Source organism: Cololabis saira, chromosome 16 (assembly GCF_033807715.1).
Source record: "Cololabis saira isolate AMF1-May2022 chromosome 16, fColSai1.1, whole genome shotgun sequence".
In the NCBI taxonomy this organism is placed as follows: Eukaryota; Metazoa; Chordata; class Actinopteri; order Beloniformes; family Belonidae; genus Cololabis; species Cololabis saira.
The window spans coordinates 29,138,469-29,156,397 of record NC_084602.1 but is presented as its reverse complement, the minus strand read 5'-3'; the positions used below and the strand labels follow the sequence as shown (position 1 = coordinate 29,156,397).

The 17,929-nt window shown below is 38.0% G+C and overlaps 1 protein-coding gene across 4 annotated transcripts in view; it reads right to left on the bottom strand.

Moving 5' to 3' along the window:
* The window catches only part of ldlrap1b (low density lipoprotein receptor adaptor protein 1b), a 44,703-nt gene extending 26,980 nt beyond the window's left edge, over positions 1–17,723 (bottom strand). For all 4 annotated transcript variants that reach the window (XM_061743123.1, XM_061743121.1, XM_061743124.1 and 1 more), the window contains exon 1: positions 17,499–17,723. In XM_061743123.1, coding sequence (XP_061599107.1) covers positions 17,499–17,583 — 85 coding nt within the window. In that variant the 5' untranslated portion in view covers positions 17,584–17,723. The remainder of the gene's footprint in view (positions 1–17,498) is intronic.
* Positions 17,724–17,929: the final 206 nt, after the last annotated feature.

The window sequence follows — 17,929 nt, the reverse complement described above, 5'->3', positions numbered from 1 at the left end:
ACTCTTATTTGTAGCTGCAGAGGAAAAAAATAATCACACGAGGAAAACAAAAATATTGCTCACGCCTCGGAGCCTCTTCAGCATAATATACCAGTCAAAAAAAAGAAAAGAGAAGTAAGAGTAATACAAAACATGTACTGTATGTTGTACCATTATACAAATTTATTGAAACACATGGCGTTTGGTCAAACATTTACCAAAGCAGCTGCCAAACACTCCTAAACAAGGTAGCCGGAGACGTGGGTTGTGCAGAACTGCGGCAGTAAATCCCTTATAAAGAGTGGAGCTCCGACGAGGAGCTCCATTCTTTAGTAGGGATTTCATATGGATCCAAACCGTTCATAATAATTATTTTCTCCATATACTGCTCCTGGCTTCCTTGTTTAAGGTATCCCGGTAAATTCCAGTTCCTTTCCAGCAGTTTAACATCTTCTGTCCCGTCTTCATTCGCTATCAAAACAAATGCACGCAACGGGACAGGAGTTTTCCGGCAGTACGCGCTGGTGCTCATGGGAAACGTAGTGTTCTTTCTGGTAAAGCACTACCGCTTTTGTCCAAAAGATGCCGCCAAACTCAACAAAAGCTGAAAGTTACATTGTGCTGCTTTAAGTGTTTATAATTATGTATGCTTATGTCATTTGTAATTTTTTGCTGGCATATGATCATGTTACTAAGTCTAAAATAAAAACAAAAACTTTTGGCATCTTAGACAAGTCTAATCAGCTCATAATCGCTCAATCCATTTTTCTAATCAAAACTTAATCCCACCTCCTCCGTCATCTCCCGCTTCAGAAAAGTTTATCTACGCTCTTTTCAGACATGCAACATCAGTGTGTTCATCAATCTGATAAAGTGATAGCAATCAATTGTTCATACAAAGATCCTTTTTCCGTTAATTTTTGTCACACTTCAAACATGCACGTGAAGGACAGAGCTACGGTGCGTGCAAGATTAGACAACAAGTCTAGAGAGACATAATACAGCCTTCTCACATTTGTTACCATAACAATCCATATCATCCTGCCAAGCATGTGTAGTTGTGAAAAACATCTTTGGATTCAGCTGGATGGGCACAGCTGAAAATATCTCTGTAAGAAGCTTATTGAAGAGAAAGTGTCGACCAACTGGCCCAAGTCAATTTAGCATTACAGTTTTCTCAAAACGATGTGCCATTTTGCTACAACATTCCTATAAAGTAAACAAGGATGCTGTGCAATTAGTTGGAAATGGCTAAAGCTACAGGACAGAATTTGATTCTTTAGATGAAACCAGCAATTTGAAGAGGTAAGCCGGCATAGAGGTCTTGGAGATTTATAATTAAAGAGACTCCGCCAGCAGCGAATTTAAGAAAAAGAAAGGCTAATTAATGTAGTTAATATTTTGGTCCAAAATAAAAAATAAAATGGAAGTAAGTGGTTTAAACAAAAGTGGGTCAGAGAAAATCCTCAATGTTTATCAAAACGTAGTGACAGTAATGAGGAGAGATAGACAGAGTCTGCTTTTGCCAGGGTCACCACTGAATTAAGAAGGCGAGAAGAGAGGGGGAGGAAAATAGTCATTAATAGATAAAGAACAAAAATAATCCATGAACGTGAGTCCAATAAAATTACATGTACAAATGAAACCAGAAAGTCAAATTTCCCTTATTTAACAACATACATACATTATGTGAAAAAGGAAGTACACTAACATTAACTCTGAAGGTTTTATGTATTAATATAAATTGACATCATCTAGTTCTTACCAGGTCAATTTAAAAAACACAATACATCTCGAATCATTGTGCAGAGACTTTGGTCCACTGTTCTTAACAATGTTCTATGATTAATCACTTTCGTAGGCATGCATTTTTGACAAGTTGAGGTCTGTTCTTTCACTGCGTCATGAAAATATGATTCATTTCTTTTTCAGCAACTGTGTTGTAGTGTTGCTAGTGTTCTTGGGAAATTGTAGATGTATTAGACTAATGGCCTTAAACCTGACACGTGAATATTTTTGCATTTAGAGGAGTTTTTAGAGGAGTTTAGAGGAGTTCACTGTGACCGTAAACCATATCCTATGACTTCAAAAAAGGTCGAAATCAACACTCCTACACCCTCGTGCTTGAAAGTTTGTAGATAGAGCTGTTTCTGCAGACAATCTGTGCTTGGTTCCCAAAGTGACTGTGGTCAAATATCTTCACTTGTGTGTACACCTGTGCAGACATGTCTCTTTTTTATTGCTCTGTCATGAACGTCAACATGCTGAGGCCCCTAGAGTCTAATATTAAACTCTTGGATGTTACGCTGAGTATTGCCTGACTTTGTGGTGAACTTGTGAATCATCGTTCTCGCTGCTAAATAATGGAAGCTTAATTGAAAACAGGCCTTACAATCCTTCCTGTTTTAATGAACAGCAACAGTAACTTCTGTTCTGGGTGCCTTTCCTATGTGGCTTTGTATTTTACACACATTCAAATATTCCAGTTAATTGTCAGCTAACGTTACATAACATATATCGGCCTGGTGCCAAGTCAGCGTCACTAACTTAACAGTGTGAATTCAACTGTGAGAGGGACTTTTCAACAATGAAAAAGGTAAAAAAAATCTAATAATATATCAGACACAAACAATTTTAAAATTAGTAGGGTGTAGGAATTTGAGTGAATCAATCTCATTGTTGTTTAAATTTGTAGGTGAAGACTGACTTGAGAAATAGGCTGCAGGGGAATCACATTGCAGCCTGTATGCTGCTGAGCATCAACCAGCGCCTACTGAAGAATTTCCATACAAAACAGTTTTAGAGCTGTTTTACAAAAAAACCCAGAAAACTCCAATGCTCCGAGTCTCGGTGCAAACTTTGACACTGCTTCTCTGTAAAGGAATTTTTATTTATCGTTTTTATTTCATTTAATTTTTTTATCTATTTAGTTTTTATTCTTACATTCACCTTTGAAAATACCATTTTCAACTGGCGGTTCAATAAATAGTTTGTACTCCCCGGAGAGCCTGTCCCCGCTGTTGAAAAAAACCCAAGAGGAAACACTGATTTGTATTAGTTCCTGATACATTTAGACTTTGAAGCAAAGGAGAGTTTGCCTTGTTTCTCACAACCACACCCGTTTTGGACAACAGATGTTAAGGACAATTAGGGAGACACAATACTTTAATCACTGTGGAATCAGCTGGAGCTCGCTGCTATGCTGCAAGATCCAGCTCCATGTTGTAATAACTCTTGGGCAAGGAGAGAGGAAGTCTGCAGCAATACAAACATTAAAAAAAAAAAAGGTCAGTTAGAGCTGCATACTATGATCTAGCTACCATCAAAATTACTATATATTATTGCCCAGCTGTTGAAATTAAAGACAACAGTTAAAGTGACTCCTCTAACAATTAGTGCCATTCTTTCAAACAAAAACAAAGTGGGTGAAATACTTTAATTGAGTGATTCAGATCTACTCCACCTTCAAAAGATGATTAAACAATCCCTTCCAAGCAGTTTGAGTTAATGTTCCAACCTATGAAAATACTTGTATACTCTTATTATTAACACCCTCCTACAAGTGAAACAAGATTGCACCAGATAAATTGTGATTCAATGACTAAGTGCATTAGGGCCGAAAGCCTTTGTCACAGTATCAGTCAACCTACTGTAGCTGATCATTAATCATTTTGGGAGAAACCAGAGCTTGGGGAAAGTAGGAAACAATTTTGACACAGCCTAATCTGACATACAAGCAAAAGATCTAAAAGGTCAACATACAAATCTACCATCACTCCATATTTCCAGGTAAAAACAGCAATACTTATTATTTTAACACTGGCACAGCCACATACACACACGTCGTCTCAGAGGGCAAACTTTTCCAAATGTTTTTATGGATTATAGAAAACTCAAAAGTAGAAATGCAATGATTGACAGGCCAGGAGCCAGAAATAGCTGTTTTTCCAGCTTGACATGGCTGATTGGTGACCGACACATCACCCTCCCTCCTTATTCATTTACATTCCAGTACATTTTCCACATACACCATGTAATCTAGGCTACGCAGCACATTAAACGTAAAAGCATGCCTTTACACATAACAGGAGCAACATGGTAACATGGAAATGCATATTTGTCACGGACTATATTGTTGGACAGATGATTTACAGCGTCTCACCATAGGTTTTTTCAAGAGTAATTTTCCCGTCTTTTTTCTTGTAATGCAGGTGCCATGTTGGAAATGATCAAACAGGCACGTGAAGTTGACTCTAACATGCCAACCTTATGTCAATATTCGCCGTGGCCACCAGCTCCATCAGCTACAGAGGAGCTGCTGGCGAACATTTACATATCGTTTTGGTGGTGAAATCATTTATTTACGTTCGCCCCATAGCATAAATAAATGTATTGCTTTATATTAATTCATCTGAAGTGATATAAGAGCCTTATTGGAAATCTACAGTACATGTACACCATAACTTTTTTTTTAATCAGTATTTTAACACTTTTATTTCTGATTCAAGGTTGCACATTTTCATATGGAATTTAATAGAGGGGAATTTATATAAAGCAAAAACATGTTATAATTACAAAATAATACTGTATATTAGTCAACATTTGAAGTGGATTAAAGAAAACACTTAGGTGTTAAAGAATTTTGAACGATATGAATTCTAGTCTTTGGAAAACTTTGATTAAACGTTATGGTCCACTTCAATATGTGATGACTGTATCGCTAAAACCACACCGCTGGATAAGCTTCAGAAAAGGTTCAGCGATACTGAAGAGAAGCTACAGTTCACTCTGGCCAGAGTTATTGATCACTGCTAGTTATAAAGTTAAAACCCTACTATTTCTTCAATTATAAAAAAAATAGTTATACATAGCAGCAAATGACAACATAAATACTTTTTATTCTAAGAATTTTAAAATAACAAATAAAAAAACCATATACTACAATGGTAAAATAAATTGCGGAGCTATGAGTATTCCAAAAAAAAAAACTGTAACTAAAATAAAATAGGTAATGGGAATCAGCCAAGGACATTGCAATTGCTGGATCTCTAGAAAGGTTCCCCCTGCTTTCAAACTCCCCCAAAACAAATTTGATTAGACCTGTGGGTTACAAACCCGCTCCATCCAACAACCCCTGGGGTTTAACAATTTGGTACCAGACACTACAGGACATCTTAAAATGTTATTTGTCCACTCCCTGACTGTTCAGAGCAGTTTTGTAAGTGACAGGTGTGACGGCTCCCTCCAGTCCACTAGGTGTCTCTGTTATGTTCTTCTCTTCCAGGTAGCAGGTGGATTGAGTACACCTGGGCCGGTGTTAAAAGGCCGGTTTCCAGCCTGTTACGTTTTTGGTTTTTCCTCCAGATTAGAGTTGGTGGGAGCGGCCAGCAGTGCTTGTGCGCATATCCCTCAGATGGGCTGTGGTTGACCTTCAGAGATCTTTACTTTTTGTATATAAATTATTTTTTCATCCAGTTCACCTCGTCTGTCTCCCATCTTGTCACAGCCGTTTGAACCAGGCGTGACACAGGGAAATAACTCAACATCAAGTAGGGGATCATAATGTCATGGCTAGGGCTGTGCGATTAATCGATTTTAAATCTAAATCGGATTTATTAATCAAGACAATGTTAAAAAAAGGAAAATCGGAAAATGGATTTTCCTTTTTTGCAGCTGGCGGCATTACAGACAGAGCTCGTCTAGTCATCTTTGTTTGGTCAAGAAAATTGTAAATGTTGTCACTTTACTAAACTCAAGGAGGATTTACAGTATCTTTCAATTGCACTTTATTCCCAATAGGGACATTTGTTTGCTATTTTTCATTAAAAATAAAGATAAAATATTTGAAACTGTTTATTCTATTGTCTTTTGTAGTTTTACCAAAAAAATTGAAATCGAAAATCGTGTTTTCAGAGAAAAAAAAAATAAAAAAAAAAAATCAGGATTTTATTTTTGTCCAAAATCGCCCAGCCCTAGTCATGGCTCTCAAGTCTATATGGATGCAGTGAAATGATCACGGAAAAGGCGAAAAATAATAAACAGTAATTCAGTTGCATGAATTAGTTCTTTTTTTGTCTAATAAACGAATCATTTTTTGAATATTTCCAAAATATGGTAATTTTCCCAGTTAGGAGTTAATATCACAATATACTATCCTGGTATCATTTCTTTTCAATGTTGTGCAGCCACAGGACCAACGGAAAATTCGAGTCAAGTATCCTATATCAACAATTTCACATTTTGTCGCAGTTTGAAAACCTTGAATCTCTGAGAACTCTCCACATGGTGTTGTATGTTCAGTAGTAAATTTCAGTGCATGCCTCTGAAACAACAGGATTCCACGCTATCAATGACTCATTGGACAAATTCCTGCCCACCTGCAGACCGAACAAAAAGAGTAATGAAATCTGTTAGTTTAAGAACAAATCAACGACCAGACAAAAGGAACAATCAGACAATGCTGGCCTCTCCTATCACGGCACTGTTCATCTTTTTTTTTTCCTTCATGCGAGCCACAAGGGCGAAACAAAGACATAATAGTAGCAAGTTATAACAAAAGACAAAAAACCTCCAAACTTTCTGCATTCCACAACGTGTAGATAATGAAGTTAATGCAGAAATTACTAAAAAATAACTTACTTTCCCTGATTTTCCAAAATACAAATATACTTCTCTACCTCTGTTTTACCCTTGTTATTCGATTAGAAAAATACTTTGTTTTTTTGTGGAGTGAGCAAATTAATGTTTTTCTTTGCACGCTCATATTTTCACATCTTTTTCAGTCATTCTGATTTGTCTGGCACTCGATTAAGGTTAACAAATACTGTTTCTGGCAAGAACCAGGGTCTTGACTCTTGCTTTGGTTGGAGTTGTGCTGCACCCAGGGATGTTGTGAAAAGCTGTGTTGTCTGTCTTTCACACGGTCCTTTCTGAGGACAGGTTTAACTATGGACAAAGGTAACACTATCTGTTCTTCAGGCAGCTGAGGTTGTGTCTGTCCCTGCCCAAGTCAAGGTCAGTCGTCAGCCCAAAGCTGGTGTCACACTAGTCTTAAAGATGAGCAATGATACTGTTCTACATTTTCTCTTACTGATGACAAATCCAACATGAAGACTGCATCCAACAAAACACTGAATTCCCTGTGTTGCTACTGTCCTTTTTGATTGTTACCGGTGAGTAGGGTTGCATGAGATATCATTTTAACAGTGACATGTCAAGTAAGACAAACCCAAACATCAGTTTTTCGTGACCATTTTTGTTCCCGCTCATACAGAACAAAGAAGAGGAAACTTGGTAACAAGAAGAAACCCATTTCATTTGCTTTTATAGACAGCAACATTCTAACTACTGACTTTAATACTACTACACTACAGTGGCAGCGGTGGATGTATGGAATAAATTAGATAGGGATTTGAAATTATGTAGAACCTAAACCTTATTTAAAAAAACATTGAAAAGAAGGATTTCTTTATATCAAATTAATGAGTGGTGATGCTTGCTATGTTGAGTTGGGTATTTATTTAATTAGTGATTTGATTAGATTTTTTAAGGATGAAGGTAACATGTAGTCTGCACCTTTATTTTAAATTTTTTTTATTTCTTGAGGAATTTTTGTTATCCCCATGGAGGCAATTTGTTTTACTGTCAGTCTTTTCTCTTACTTCTTGCTTTCATTTCATTACTTTAATTAATCTTTTTGAGGGTAGGCAAATAATAAGCTTTGCTTCAGCCTACACCTTTTTTCGGTCTAGATGGTATTTGTATATTGGACATTTTTTGTAATGTTTTCTTTGAACAGTGTATTAGTTTTCTTGTTGTTATTTTTATTCTTTTTTTTTTAGTGATGTCATGACCGACATAAACTAAAAACTAAACTAAAAAAAAAACTAAACTAAACTAATCTAATACAGATAAGCCAGTATTGTGGGAATATGCTGCTTAAAGGGGACCTATTATGAAAAACACATTTTTTCTTGCTTTAACATATATAAAGTGGTCTCCCCTCAGCCTGCCAACTCAGAGAAGGAGGAAAGAAACCAAATTCTGCAGTGTCTGTACAGCCGCCCGGATGAGCCGTCCAGTGTGATGTGGCTTCTACGAGCGTTGATTTTCCATTCAAATGCATTGTCATGCACCAAATATCTTAAATCAATTGTTGTCTACTCTTGACAATGAGCTTATTCCGATTGAGGTCATCAAATCATTTTGAGTAAGGTTTTGCTTGGTTTATGTCATGGGCAGACGTCCCTATATCGTTCCCTATTCCCAGGGGTTCCCCAGGGCTTTGTCCTGAGGCCCCTTCTGTTTGCCATCTACACAACTCCATAGGGTCAGGCCATCTGCTAGCAAAGGTTTTCATATCCCTGCTATCTTGGCAAGGATATTTGTCTTTCTCTCTGACATCACCCCAAGGATGAAGAAAAGGCATCTTCAATTTAACATCTCCAAGATCAAGTTATTCCTGCCCATCAGTCCGTCTACCAGGATTTCAAAATCAGCATCACCTCTACATTTATCACATCTTTCAAGGTGGTGAAAGATCTGGGTGTAATGATTGATGACCCCACTATCTTTCGCCAACCAGGTTAGGACAGGTACTCAGATATTAGGGGTGTAACAAAATATCGTGCCACGAAATTTAGCGATACAAAAACATCATGAAACTTGTCGTGGAGGTGACAAAGTGTATTGCGATATTGGATTATTAATATTAATCTATTGTGTTGACTAGTAACGCGCATCCGACCTCGACCGCGACCGCGCGGACCAAAATCTTACTCCACTCAGAAGAAACTAGTACTGTTTTGCGGCCCCGATCACGGGACTCTTGCCGGGTTTTGAGCTCTGAACCTTTACTTATGTAAGGCTGGTGTAGAGTTAAGCCGTACCTTATTAAATTAAACCTTTTTCGGGTCGTGAGTAGGATAAACACGGGACAACTTCTGCTAAGTTCCAGTGTACTTCAATGTCCCTCAACAGTGTAGGATTTTAGAACATCAACACAGCACCTAGTGCTGTATCACTCCGCCCAATCTAAAACAGACTAATCACTACAGATAAACTGACTAGTGTAATTATAGTCCCTGATTTACATCAGAATATAAAGAATATATTTATAAAATAATGAACCCTGAATTACCAAAATAACCTTCTTAACAAAAATAAAACTCCTCTTATAAGGTGAGCATGAATCAATCTGTCTTATCATGTAAAATTTTATGTATTTATTTACTTTTATTTATTTATTTAATTTTAGTTGTTAAATTTCTGGAAAAGAAAAAAATCAAATCATACATGAGAGAAACTATTCAGTTTGTGGCTAAATATTTTTATTTGTATGAAACTGAAGATGCATAATGCAAACCTGCCATTTACTTTTAGTTCAGTTTGTGGAAAATGGTTGGCCTGGCTTTCTCTTTAAAACTTAAACAGTTATAAAGCATTACAAACTGTAACAATAGGGCAAACACACAGCATTGTTTTGTATTTTGTGTCTTTCAAATAAAAGACCATTTTTTCTAGTCATATGTTCCTCATGCAAGGTTGTTAAAAAAATACTGCTATAATATCGTATCGTATCGTTATCGTGACCTCAAAATCGTGTATCGTATCGTGAGATTAGTGTATCATTACACCCCTATAAGATATGCTTATTTACATTGTAAAACAAAGAAAAATCAGATTGTACCAAACAAATTATGCCACCCAAGTCCTGATACTGGCCACAGTTATCCCCCACCTTGACGATGCAATGCCCACGTCCTGATTGGTCTTCCAGCTTGGAGTGCATAACCTTCGCAGATGCTCCAGAACTCTTGAAGACACAACTTTTCCATTTTCATCTTGTCTCTTAACTGTCTTACAGAACTAACACAATCTAACACCTCTCTTCTTTGCACTTCTGTTAGGGTCCAGCTGTATTTTGATAGCAATTTTCTGCTCTCACTTTATAACTGCCCTTTCCCTTTAGAAATTGCACTTTTGGCATACTGAAAGTCTCCCTCTACTTTTTGGCAGACTTGTGTTCCAACTTTTTGTAAGTCAATTTGGATAAGTGTCTTGCTAATAAATAAAAAAATAAAATGTAAAGCAACACAGTGTAATTCTACTGGGTATGTAAATACTCTTAATGTAGCAGTTAAAAGAGATGACCTTTAACAGAGGAGGTAGAAATGAAGAACAAAATGCATCACTGTTTGAAGGAGCCATCAAGTTAGAAATCAACAAAACACAATCGAAGCTTAAAAACAAGAAAAGAAAAACCACAGCAGAAGACCTGTTGTTGAGGCCATAAGTAATATCCTAATAACTGGAGATGTAAGCCACACTGCTCAGATCAACATTGCTTTCAAAACTGACCTTAATTCTGAATGAAGGAAGGAAACATTGATGGTAATCCATCAGCGGGTGTTGAAAGATGAGATGAAACAAATTAAAATAGCATTCAAGTTTAAGTGAAAATGCCTTGCTCACCCATTTCCTAACCTTTTTTGCACTCATGTACCTGTAAACATAATTTCATAATGATTAACTCCTAACAAAAACATTTAAATCCCTGCGTAAACCTGTGATGGACTAGAAATCAGTCCCGGTTGTTGCCTCCTCTCGCCCAATGGAAGCTGGGGGCGTTTCAACCTTCTGCAACCCTGAACTAGATGAAATTCCAATGAGGACACTTTAGTCTAAATTAAAAACTGTGCACTCAGAAAACAGAAGATGCTTGAAGGGGTAAACACAAACAAAAAAACAACAACCCTACACCACATGCTTGATGTGAAATATCCTTATACCAAAAGAAGCTGCACCTAATTGCTCTTATATCCTACAACAAGTTAGATGTTGAATATCCTTAAATCGGTTCTGTTCAGCTTTTCAGTGCAAGCAAAGGACAAGGACACAATCATTACTAATGCCCAATGACATGTCATTATAAAAAAGAATGAGATATAGCATTGTTAAGAAGATAAAGACCTAGTGTTAGTCAAAGAAAATACTATTGTCCACACAGAGATCGTTACAGACCGTCTCCGCCTGGTTCAAAGACACATCTATTGTTCCCCCACTTTGAACCGCAGATTCTTCGGAAAATCTTTTGCATATTATTGGAATCCCAGGGTCAAAGTCTCTCTGCATAGCCTACACAAATAAAGCCATGTTATATAAATAAAGCCAGCTTATATAAATAACCAAATGACCCACTGCAGAAGCAAATTATTCAAAAGTGACTAAAATTAATATTCAAATTAGGTCTTTCAGACCCATCAGCCTGTAACCTTTTTTTATTCTATGATCATGAGAAACAACGGGGGGTCACTTCTTTCATCTCGTAGCCCAAAGGGCTTACAATATTCTTCAATATCAATGCTTAAGTATTTAGAGATCCAGAGGATGTGTTGCATCAGTACTTGACTTGAAGACCATCCAAATCAATTTTAACAGAGTAACAGAGAGGATTTACTGAAGATAAGAGTCTTATAGTTAAAGTCCTAACATTGAGACACGTGTCTTTCAGTATTGGGTAAATCCACTCAAAGGAGGACAGCGAGCAGAGATAGGGAAAAATGAGTGGTCATGCCAGTCAGGGATTAAAGCTCATGACCAGCTGAGAGCAGAATGTACTCGCAGCAAGAATCTGGGTTATGAAACTGATCCTTAACACGCTCTGCTCACAGCTCGCCAAACAGGAGGGGCTGCATTCTAAACGCAGCTAGAATCATACGTGCAAAAATGAAAGCGTCCTGTAAAAAGGGGCACTGGGTGCATCATTTACAAAGCAAACATTGCTGAGCACTTCACCAACCGGACATGCGACTAGCTTTACGAGTAGCAATCAGGACTGGTGCGATATGCAGTGCCAAAGACTCATTTAAAATTGACAGACCAGAACAGAGCACCAGCATCAGGACAGTGGAATCCATAATTAATCAATGTGTTGCTCAAACAGCCGCCAATAGTTATCATTTCAACAACTTTCTTTTAAAACAAAAACTTTAAACATTGAGAAATTTAAGCTTTTCAAATACACCACTTATTGTAACAGCTGATAACAGATTGTACACATTAAGCAACATAGCAGTAATCAGGGCCCATCTGCAGGGGAGAGAAAAAATACACATAAGGGCCAACTCCAGGAATAAGTTAATAAGTATTAAACAACATATGGGGACTTTAACCCTAAGCAAATAGAGATGTAAAGCAAACTTGACTTGTTGTTTGAGCCATATATGGCTTAAACGTTTGATGACTACTTGTTTGGTTTGAACAGACAACACGCACAAACACAGATCTACCATATGTTCCTCTTAACAGCGGCAACATCCTCCCTCTACAAATCTCCGACGCATCTTTACATGCATTTATGCAGAGACATTTCTGGCAGCCTGACATGTGGAGAGAAAGATTTAGGATAGAAAAAGAAATCCCAGCAACAGGGCGGTGTAGCGGTTAGGGCAGGTTATCTCACAGCATGAAGGTCCACAGTTCAAAATGGGGCTGATGAGGCTTTTCGGCAGGATCTACATGTTCTGTCCTTAAAACATGCATATTTTTGGACTCAGTGTACATTGCTGTTGTCTCCCTGTCACCCTGTGATAAGCTGCAGACCTGTACCTCACCTCCCACCTGATCAAATCTGGGATATGCTCCAGCCCCCACACAACTCCAAAGAGGGTGAAGTGGAAAATATATGGTTAAGTAAAAGAATATCATCTCAAATGCAAAGTACTTCATATGTAAAATGAGCTTAGTGTAAAGAGAAGGCATATAATCGGAGTTTCTGCCAAGCAATAAACCTGTGTATATTGGGAGAAATGTTGAAGCAAGCTTTAGTTACAGGGGATACATATACATATATACATATATATATATATATATATATATATATATATATATATATATATATATATATATATATATATATATACACACACACACACACCGTATTTTCTGGACTATAAGCCGCACCTGCATATAAGCCGAATCCGCTCTATTTTTTAAAAAATTAGAAAAAAAAGATATACCCTGCATACAAGCCGCATCCGCTCTATTTAAAAAAAAAAAAGTTATGCAAGCCGCAGATATTTATGTTGTTAGATTAGATATTTACTGTCATGTACAGAACCATTTTGAACTGTAAATGATGTACATGTTTGTACCTGAATAGATCCTTTCCTAACGGTGTCTTTTAACACGGCAGCAACTTTGCTGAATAAAACGGGACAGAACCAAGAGAAAATAACCAGTATTTTTTATCTATTTATCTGTTTCTACCTACTTCTATCTGCTAAAGAAGAAGTAGCATATTCTTCTTTGCATTTATTTTGTCTTAGTTTTGATTCTAATTCCGGTTAGAGCGCCCCGAGCAGTGGAAGAAAAATCCACAGAATAGCTGCACCTTTGTATAAGCCGCATGGTTGAAAACCTATGAAAAAAGTAGCGGCTTATAGTCCAGAAAATACGGTGTGTATATATATATATATATATATATATATATATATATGTTTTACCTGAAGTATACGCTAAACAGTGTTGCAGGAGCGGCAAGTGAAGATGCTTCTAAAACATGGTCATTACTCCTTTAGATAATAATGCCTTGTTCATGCGTTACAGACCTATGGACATCTGTCGTGTATAAAATATAATTAACTCACTTGCTCATAAGAGATTAGAAGGAAAGAGGAGGAACCTCTTTGGATACTGGATTACCAACAATATACAATAAATATATACAGGTTTTCCACTTGTTGTATAAATGCCATGTTTTTTGTTTTGTTTCTTTAAGAAACCAAGAAGCCCTAGTAGAAATAAAGCTGATGAAGTGAACTGTGACCATATGTCTAGACATATGGTTAGAGAGGGTTGTATCAATTATTTCTTACCAGGAAACTAGTTAACCAGTGGGTTTTCTGTTCAGACTTCCTTCTGGTTTCACAAAAAAAGACCGTCAAGAGTCTTTACCAGGAAAAAAAATGACACACAGAATATTAACTACAAGAGAATAAACAGTGTTTCACTCTTTTTGACTAAATATTGTAATTCGAATTTAAAAAAGTATCTAAAAAAAACATTTTATACAGCATTAACCAATGACTTAAACACACTTGCAACATGCCAGTTTAGATCAGAGGTACAAATATTTCAGCTTTTTTCTTGATATACTGTATTTAACATGCTGCAACTAAGCACTTGGTTTAAAATGAACAAGTGTGCTGTTTTAAAGTATCATAGTTTGCCAGTTGTGTGGGATGAAACCAAAGAATACCAAAAATCAACATGCCTACAGGATTAAAACTGTCCTTAAAGAGAAACAGTGAAAAAGCAGAATGAGGAGGCCCCGTCTCCCCATGACACTACCGGTACTCCCTGACTCGGCACACAGAAGCAGCTTACAGACATGTAATATCTATCAAGGCTGTAAATCACTAAAAACTTTACTGCACCATAAATGAATCCTGCAGGAAGCTATTTCCATCACACCCCAGCGACTCCTTTTGAATGACATTGTGAAAGGGGAAACAACACTCACCGAGCACATGTATCGTGAGAACTAACAAATGGAGGCCACATGCTGTTGCTGTGTCACTTTAGCGTCAACCACCCTTTGTGATGCTGTTTCAACAATGTGCAAAAACAAAACTACTCATAACTACAGCCTTACAGAGACCGGGCAGACTTTCTCAAATTCAGCTGTTGAGCCATGATAAGAAGACAGCTCCTTGGCCACAGACATGAGGGGGAGCCATTTCTTTTCAATCCAAAGACAGAGTTTCTTCCTACATTTTTCGGACTGTTGGGTGAAGAAAATCAAGCTCTTATGACCTAAAAAGATTGTTGATGTTACATAAACCTCCCCTTCTTGAAAATTAGACTGGATGTCATGAGGGGGTGATGCAGGGTGGCATTCTGTCAGATCAGCACCCTGCCAAAAACAGAACTGAGTGGTTGAAAATACAGCAAAAGCAGAGGAAATAGGGGTAAGCATGTCTACTTTAAATGTTGATGTGCAGAAATTATTAAAAGACAGATATGATATAAACTAGGGATGGGCGGTATGGACTAAAAAATGTATCACGATAATTTCTGGCATTCATCCCGATAACGATAAAAAAAAATACCATTTCAACTCCACTTTTGTAACTATAATCTATATGTTACACAAAAAACTCATCAACCGGAATTTATCTTTCTTTCTTTCTTTCTTTCTTTCTTTCTTTCTTTCAGGCTCATTTCTTTTTTTCTCTTTCTTTCTTTCTTTCTTTCTTTCTTTCTTTCTTTCTTTCTTTCTTTCTTTCTTTCTTTCTTTCTTTCTTTCTTTCTTTCTTTCAGGCTCATTTCTTTCTTTCTTTCTTTCTTTCTTCCTTCCTTCCGTCATCAAACGTCATCAACGGGAATTTATCGTTTTTACCGCAAGATGACAAATTCTTACCGTGGGGAATTTTTTTGACAGTATATCGTGAACGGTAAAATATCGCCCATTCCTAATATAAACTAATAGTGGGATAAGAAGGAATTAAGCACTGACAGTTATATGCACAAGCTTACACGTAGCAAAACTTTAAATCTATCTAAAATACAAAATAAATGAAATAATAATCTTTGTTCCATTGTTTAAACCACAACTGTGTCTAGTGCAAAAGACAGGGTCCACTTTGGAGCAGAAACCTACTGACTCTACAAGACGTGACATGCCGCCTTTTATTCAAGATCCTGACTTTGAGCCTGTAATTACGATGTGGCAGTTAAAAGGAAAGAAGATGAAGCTACAGATTAAAAGTAAATTAATTGCATAACTCAACGTGAGCGTGAGCTTCCAGCAGCGATTGATTGATAAGTGTGTTCCCATGGTGGGTGGGATATGGAAGGACCCTGCTAATTGTGTGCATCACCCTCCACACAGAGGACCGGACCAAAACAAAGCATCGATTGCACTGTGCGGCACGTGTAAAAGGGTGCTCCAAACTGCTCAATTGTCTCTGAGATAAAGAGGCAGGGGGGGAGCCTCCCTCCCCTCCTCCATCTCTTCTTTGTGAACATAAAGCGGGTCCGACCAGCTCGGTGCCTTCATGCTCGATGGCTGCACATTCCCAAGCAGGATAACCAAAACCCTTGAATTTGACGTAAACACGAAGCTGGAATCTCTCAAGGGTGGAAGAATTTCACAACCACTCCTTCGTCCATCCTCCCATCTTTTTGTTTCCCATTATGTATTGCCTAGCAACAGCGCGTTGCTAGGATGACACGTTGCCACGAACACAACCACACGTTTTCGTGTCTCCCAGTCCTCTGTGGTACATTTAAACCGAGCCAGTCTGGGGAGGCAGACGACTGGGGGTGTTATGGGACAGCTCAAACTTTAGTTGTGGCGTGTGCGCGTCTGCTTTAAGTGTCTAGTGTAAAGAAACCGGTTGGAGAGCTGTTGGACTTGCTACTTTGAGCCGAGACCCAAAAGGCGTAGCTGTCAGTCTGAGTGTCATATTCAACAGAGGAAACATTTCTGACTTTATAGTGAAACTATCCGCCCTGGGATTAATTATTTATTTAATTTATCTTATTTATTTATTCATCTACTTTTTGGCTGCTGTCTCTCTCCTAAAATAACACACACTCGAACACGCACGCACATACACACCTACATGCACGGCCACATAGAAGAAATATGAGCAAAAATATTGATTTTGTTGTTTTGTTTGTCTGTTTTTTTTTTTTTTTCTAGCGTCCCCTCTTGTCCTGTACGCGTTTTACTTTTGCCCACCTGTATTGTTACCTGTTCTGTATTAATTTGTGTTTTGATATTTGATATTCAATTATTTATTTATTTATTTTAAAGATGAAACAAAAAAAACTATCCACCCTGGGATTATTTATTTAATTTATCTTATTTATATATTTTTTGGCTGCTGTCTCTCCTAAAATAACCATCACTCTAGAAAACCATCATACTCATACTCATACACACACACACACACACACACACACACACACACACACACTATGAGCAAAAACATAGATTTTTATGTTTTGTACCGTTTTGTTTTTTTCTAGCGTCCCCTCTTGTCCTGTACCTGTATGCATTTTTCTTTTGCGCACCTGTATTGTTACCTGTTTTGTATCATTTTGTGTTTTGATATTTAATTAAAAAAATAAAAATAAAAAAAGATGAAAAAAGGAAAAAGAAACTATCCGCCCTGACAGTTATGTCAACCCAGCAACCACCCGAAGACAAGTTGTGAAATAGAAAAAAAAATAAAAATAAATACAATTGTTTAGTTTAATCGGTTAACAATAGCTACTTTTAAGCCAAGTTAAGGCTGATTTATGGTCCCGCGTTACACCGAGGCAGGAGTACGCAGGGTACGGTGCGCGTCGCCGCGTCCCCTACGGCGTAGGCTACGCCGTAACCCTACGGCGTAGCGCCCGCGTCGCTTTAACGCGGAAGCATAATTCAGGCTTTAGCTCGGCTTGCCACCAGATGAGCAGAAAGCTGAATCCGACAACCCCGTCGTTGAGCAAGCAGCACTCACTTTTGTGCCTCCCCGCAGCCCAGGACTGCTTGGCCACGCTGGGGCTCCGGATAATCGCCCGTCCAGCTGATCTCAGCGCGTCCATGTCGCGGTCGGGAGAGACCCCGACGAGCGTCTCACTTCTGGGGATTTAAAACCGCGCTCTTTGGCCCAAACTTTGTATCCAAAACTGTCTCCTTTCCTCTCTCCCAGGCAGCGACGGCGGATGATCATGTTCGTCCCCTGGGCGGTGTTATGTATGTAAATCAGCCGGGGAACGTGAGCGCGCTCCCCGCTCGGGCGGGGCGGAGCGGCAGATGCGCGCTCCACACGCCCCGCGGTTCCACCGGAGCTGGCAAGTTTGGGGTTTAAAAACAATGAAAAGAGGTAATAGAACGCAAAAAGAGAGGAAGATAGGAGGAAGATATGTATATTAAATAATAATATAAAGA